Source organism: Ammodytes marinus, assembly GCF_949987685.1.
Source record: "Ammodytes marinus genome assembly, chromosome: 11".
Taxonomy (NCBI): domain Eukaryota; kingdom Metazoa; phylum Chordata; class Actinopteri; order Uranoscopiformes; family Ammodytidae; genus Ammodytes; species Ammodytes marinus.
This window is the reverse complement of record NC_137215.1, coordinates 2,366,886-2,371,415: the sequence shown is the minus strand read 5'-3', so window position 1 is coordinate 2,371,415 and position 4,530 is coordinate 2,366,886. Positions and strand designations below refer to the sequence as shown.

General features: G+C 42.5%; 1 protein-coding gene across 1 annotated transcript in view; it reads left to right on the top strand.

Moving 5' to 3' along the window:
• pcgf5b (polycomb group ring finger 5b) overlaps window positions 1-4,172 on the top strand; it is an 18,731-nt gene extending 14,559 nt beyond the window's left edge. The window contains exon 9 of the mRNA XM_080036957.1: window positions 3,541-4,172. Within this exon, the coding sequence (XP_079893083.1) occupies window positions 3,541-3,588 (48 nt within the window). The 3' untranslated portion in view covers window positions 3,589-4,172. The remainder of the gene's footprint in view (window positions 1-3,540) is intronic.
• Window positions 4,173-4,530: the final 358 nt, after the last annotated feature.

Sequence of the window (4,530 nt, the reverse complement as noted above, 5' to 3'; positions counted from 1 at the left end):
TTCACACTTGGGAATAATAGTCTAACAAAACTAAGGAGGCTTATCTGACATAATAACCACAATACCCTTCATGAACCAAACCCATTCTGTAGTTCTACCCTCCACCATAGAACAATGACACAACCTTCAAACCATTTTGAGATTATTTGCACTAGATAAAAATGTCCTCACGTTGAAGGTTATAATATTTTGTAATTGGTCCTCACAAAGATAGAAAAACAAGAACGCACACACACACACACACACACACACACACACACACACACACACACACACAGAAACAACAGCCTATATCCTCAGGCTTTTAGGGTCATCAGTCCGGTCACACTGTGTGTGTGTGTGTGTGTGTGTGTGTGTGTGTGTGTGTGTGTGTGTGTGTGTGTGTGTGTGTGTGTGTGTGTGTGTGCGGTGTTGACAGCTTGAGCCGCAGGAGGCAACAGATACCAGGTCAGGAGCATTTGAAAAACAAGAGGGACATTAAAATGAGAGACCTATGCCGCATATTTCTATGCGTACACAAGAGCATTTTAGCCCCTCCATTTGCAGAAGAGTGTGAGTGTGAGTGTGTGTGCGTGTGTGTGTGTGTGTGTCTGCTCACTCACGTCAAAGCAAAACGAGGGCAAAGAGAAGTAAGCCTACAAGGCAAAGTCACCTTAACTCCAGATGAATACAATTATTGTGAATGCCTTTGAACATAGTTTTTACAAGGTGAAAACTCATAACCTTTGCGGTGAATAACACGCGCACACACACACACACACACACACACACACACACGCGCACACACACACACACACACACACACACACACACATTCTTCTTCTGACCATCAGTGTAAAGAATGCTATTTTTATATAGTTAAAAAATGAATACTTCACTCATAGAGAACCAGCGTTCTATCATTATAAAATAGCTATTAATGAATGAGGTTTTTCTTCCCTTAGTCTTCCCTTAGCCCAGCGGTCCTGTTAATCCTAACCTTACATTTTCCCATGTGTGATGTCACGCACTCGCTTAAACTTAAACAAATGCACGCAGCACCGCCACGCGCTAGCAAAGATCTTTAGGACTGCAGGCGATAGATAGATAGATAGATAGATAGATAGATAGATAGATAGATAGATAGATAGATAGATAGATAGATAGATAGATAGATAGATAGATAGATAGATAGATAGATAGATAGATAGATAGATAGATAGATAGATAGATAGATAGATAGATAGATAGATAATAGATAGATAGATAGCGGGCGCTGGTGTGGTAAAAACACTACTGCTTTGGGCCAAAGGGGGGCGCTAGAATCATCAGCAACTTACTCCTCCTAGCTACTTCAAAGGTGCTCCAAGGAACTTTCAGTTTGTGTTCATTCTAGCGCCCCCTTTGGACAAAAGCAGTTGTGTTTTTACTACGCCAGCTGTTGTTCCTGGGTGAGCGTATACCCATGACAAAGGCATGGGTATACACCTGGGCGGCGGTGGCGAAGTGGGCAGGGAGGTCGCCTCTGGAGTTCAGGGTCAGAGGTTCGATCCCCCGCCTACCCGCCACATGTCGAAGTGTCCTTGGGCAAGACATTGAACCCTGAATTGCTCCCGATAGTTAGCTTGCACCCTGCGTGGTAGCTGCTGCTGCTATCGGTGTATGAATCTGTGTGTGATTGGGTGAATGTGTACAAAACAATGTAAAGCGCTTTGAGTCTGTGAAAAACTAGGGAAAAGCGCTATATAAGTGGAGTCCATTTAAAAAAAAGCATTATTTGCACTGATGGTCTCGTTTGCTGTTACATGTAATTTATGATCATCAGAGGAAAATTAGACTGTTTCAGAAAAGTTCCTCGTAGCTACTTTAAAATGCATCTCAAAGCAATATATTGACATTTTTGTCCGTACCAAATATCATATCACAGCAAATTTAGTCAGGAGTTTTGCTAGTATAGTTTTCAGTCATTTGACACTATAACAAAATGCCTTTCAGAGTAGCTGACAGCTGAACAGAATATGTGTGTCAGGGCATTATATAAGTGAAGTGCTTGGAGGCTGTAATACACAGTGAAAGAGTGTCAGAGATTCACTGTGTGTGTGTGTGTGTGTGTGTGTGTGTGTGTGAGAGAGTCTGTGTGTGTGTGTGTGTGAGAGAGTCTGTGTGTGTGAGAGAGTCTGTGTGTGTGTGTGTGTGAGAGAGAGATAGTGTGTGTCTGTGTCTTTGTGTGTCTTCCTGTTTGTATGTTTGTGCATGCACGTATGTGTGTGTGTCTGGGTGTGCGTGAGTCTGTGTCTGTGTCTTTGTGTGTAGGTGTGTGTGTGTGTGTGTGTGTGTAGTTTATGTTGGATTTATTTTTTTATTTATTAATATTTTTTCCTCTGAGCTGTGATGCAGCAAAATGCAGAACGCCGGAGGAGATGATGACAGCATCTCTACTCTGCACCAACAGCCTAGAGCTGACAGGAATAGAAGAGACACACACACACACACACACACACACACACACACACACACACACACACACACACACACAACAGACAGCCAGAAAGAGAGACACACACACACACACACAAACAGACAGCCAGAAAGAGAGACACACACACACACAGACAGACAGACGCAGACAGACACACACATCATCATGAATAAAGGAGCCACAAGGAACTTTTAAATATTTCTGAAACAGTCTCATTTTTCCTCTGATGATCATAAAAGAACATGTAACAGCAAACAAGACCATCAGTGCAAAGAATGCTATTTTTGTATAGTTTTTCTTAATGCCTTTGTCATGGGTATACGCTCACCCAGGAACAACAGCTGGCGTGGTAAAAACACTACCGCTTTTATCCAAAGGGGCGGCGCTAGAATTAAGACACACTGAAAGTTTCTCGGAACATCTTTAAAGTTGCAGAGATCCATATCTGTTGACGTGTTTGTAGAAAAAATATTGTACATGCAAGATAGCCTACATGGTATTTGTTTGTGTGCGTGTGTCAGTATGTGTCTGTGTGTGTGAGAATGACTGCGCGTGTGTGTGTGTGTGTGTGAGAATGACTGTGTGTGTGTGTGTGTGTGTGTGTGTGTGTGTGTGTGTTGTTATGCATGTACTTTACATTCTTACACATTCACACACACCACTTAAACACAACTTTCCGTGTAACCCAGTAGCGGAATCCAACCTGTAGCATTCTGCAGGTCAGAGAAGCAATGTGTTAGGATGGAAAAAGGTTTAAAATAGTCAACGTTTTAAGGCGATCATACAGTTGGAGATCATCTGACAACTTCACTGGAAAGCCAATGAGGGACTAGGAATCTGGGGCATGCATTACGTACAGTATTCTCCTTGACACTCATTCTCTGAAATATGTTGTTCAATTATAATTTTTTTTTTGCCTAGTTAAAGGTGACATCTCCAGCTGAGAGAAATGCATGAAGCACTGTGGTCATGTTTAAAATGTCAACAGCAAAAGATCCATTGTGTATCTGTGTCTTACTTAATAAAGTTGTGTGATTTGAATTTGAATTTAATTTAAACTAATTTTTCGTTTTACCCCTCAGACGTATCCCATGGTTCTGGAGTACCGACCTCGTATCGACTTTGGCTGAAACACACAGCGGCAAAGAAGAGGACCACACACACACACACACACACACACACACACACACTGTCACTTACACACAGACAGACACACACAGACACTGTCACTTACACACACACACACACACACACACACTGTCACTTACACACACACCAACAAATACTTGTGCACACATAACACCTACAGACTGACACACACACATGCACACACACACTGATGCAGACACACACACACACACATACAGTCACTTACATACATACACATACACAACCCCCCCCCCACCACCCTCCTACACACACACACAACCCCCCCCCACACACACACATACACACACACAACCCCCCACACCCCCACCCCCACCCCACACACACACACACACACACGTGCAGCGAAAGAGAAAGATTTAAATGTATTTTTGTACAGCGATGATGAAGTGCTTACGATGTTGCGGTAAAGAGGTTTTAAGCTCCATAGAATAATATATGCTCTAATATAATATATGATATTTTCAAATGTAAACGTCCCTGTGCCTACAACAACCTTCACTCTGCCTGTCTAACTCTGTAGATTAAATGTTGATTTTCTACTGTTGATGGCTGGATTTCTGTGTGTGTGTGTGGGGGGGAGGGGTGGGGGAGTGTGTGTGTGTGTGTGTGTGTGTGTGTGTGTGTGTGTGTGTGTGTGTGTGTGTGTGTGCGTTTGTGTGTGTGTGTGTGTGTATCACTGTGTGTGTTTAATTTTTAATTTTTTTTTTACTTCAAGTAGATACGAGGAACTTTTGAATATTTCTGAAACAGTCTAATTTTTCCTCTGATGATTATAAGGGGTGTGTGTGTGTGTGTGTGTGTGTGTGTGTGTGTGTGTGTGTGTGTGTGTGTGTGTGTGTGTGTCTGTCTGTGTGTGTGTGTTGTTATGCATGTACTTGACATTCTTACACATTTACACACAC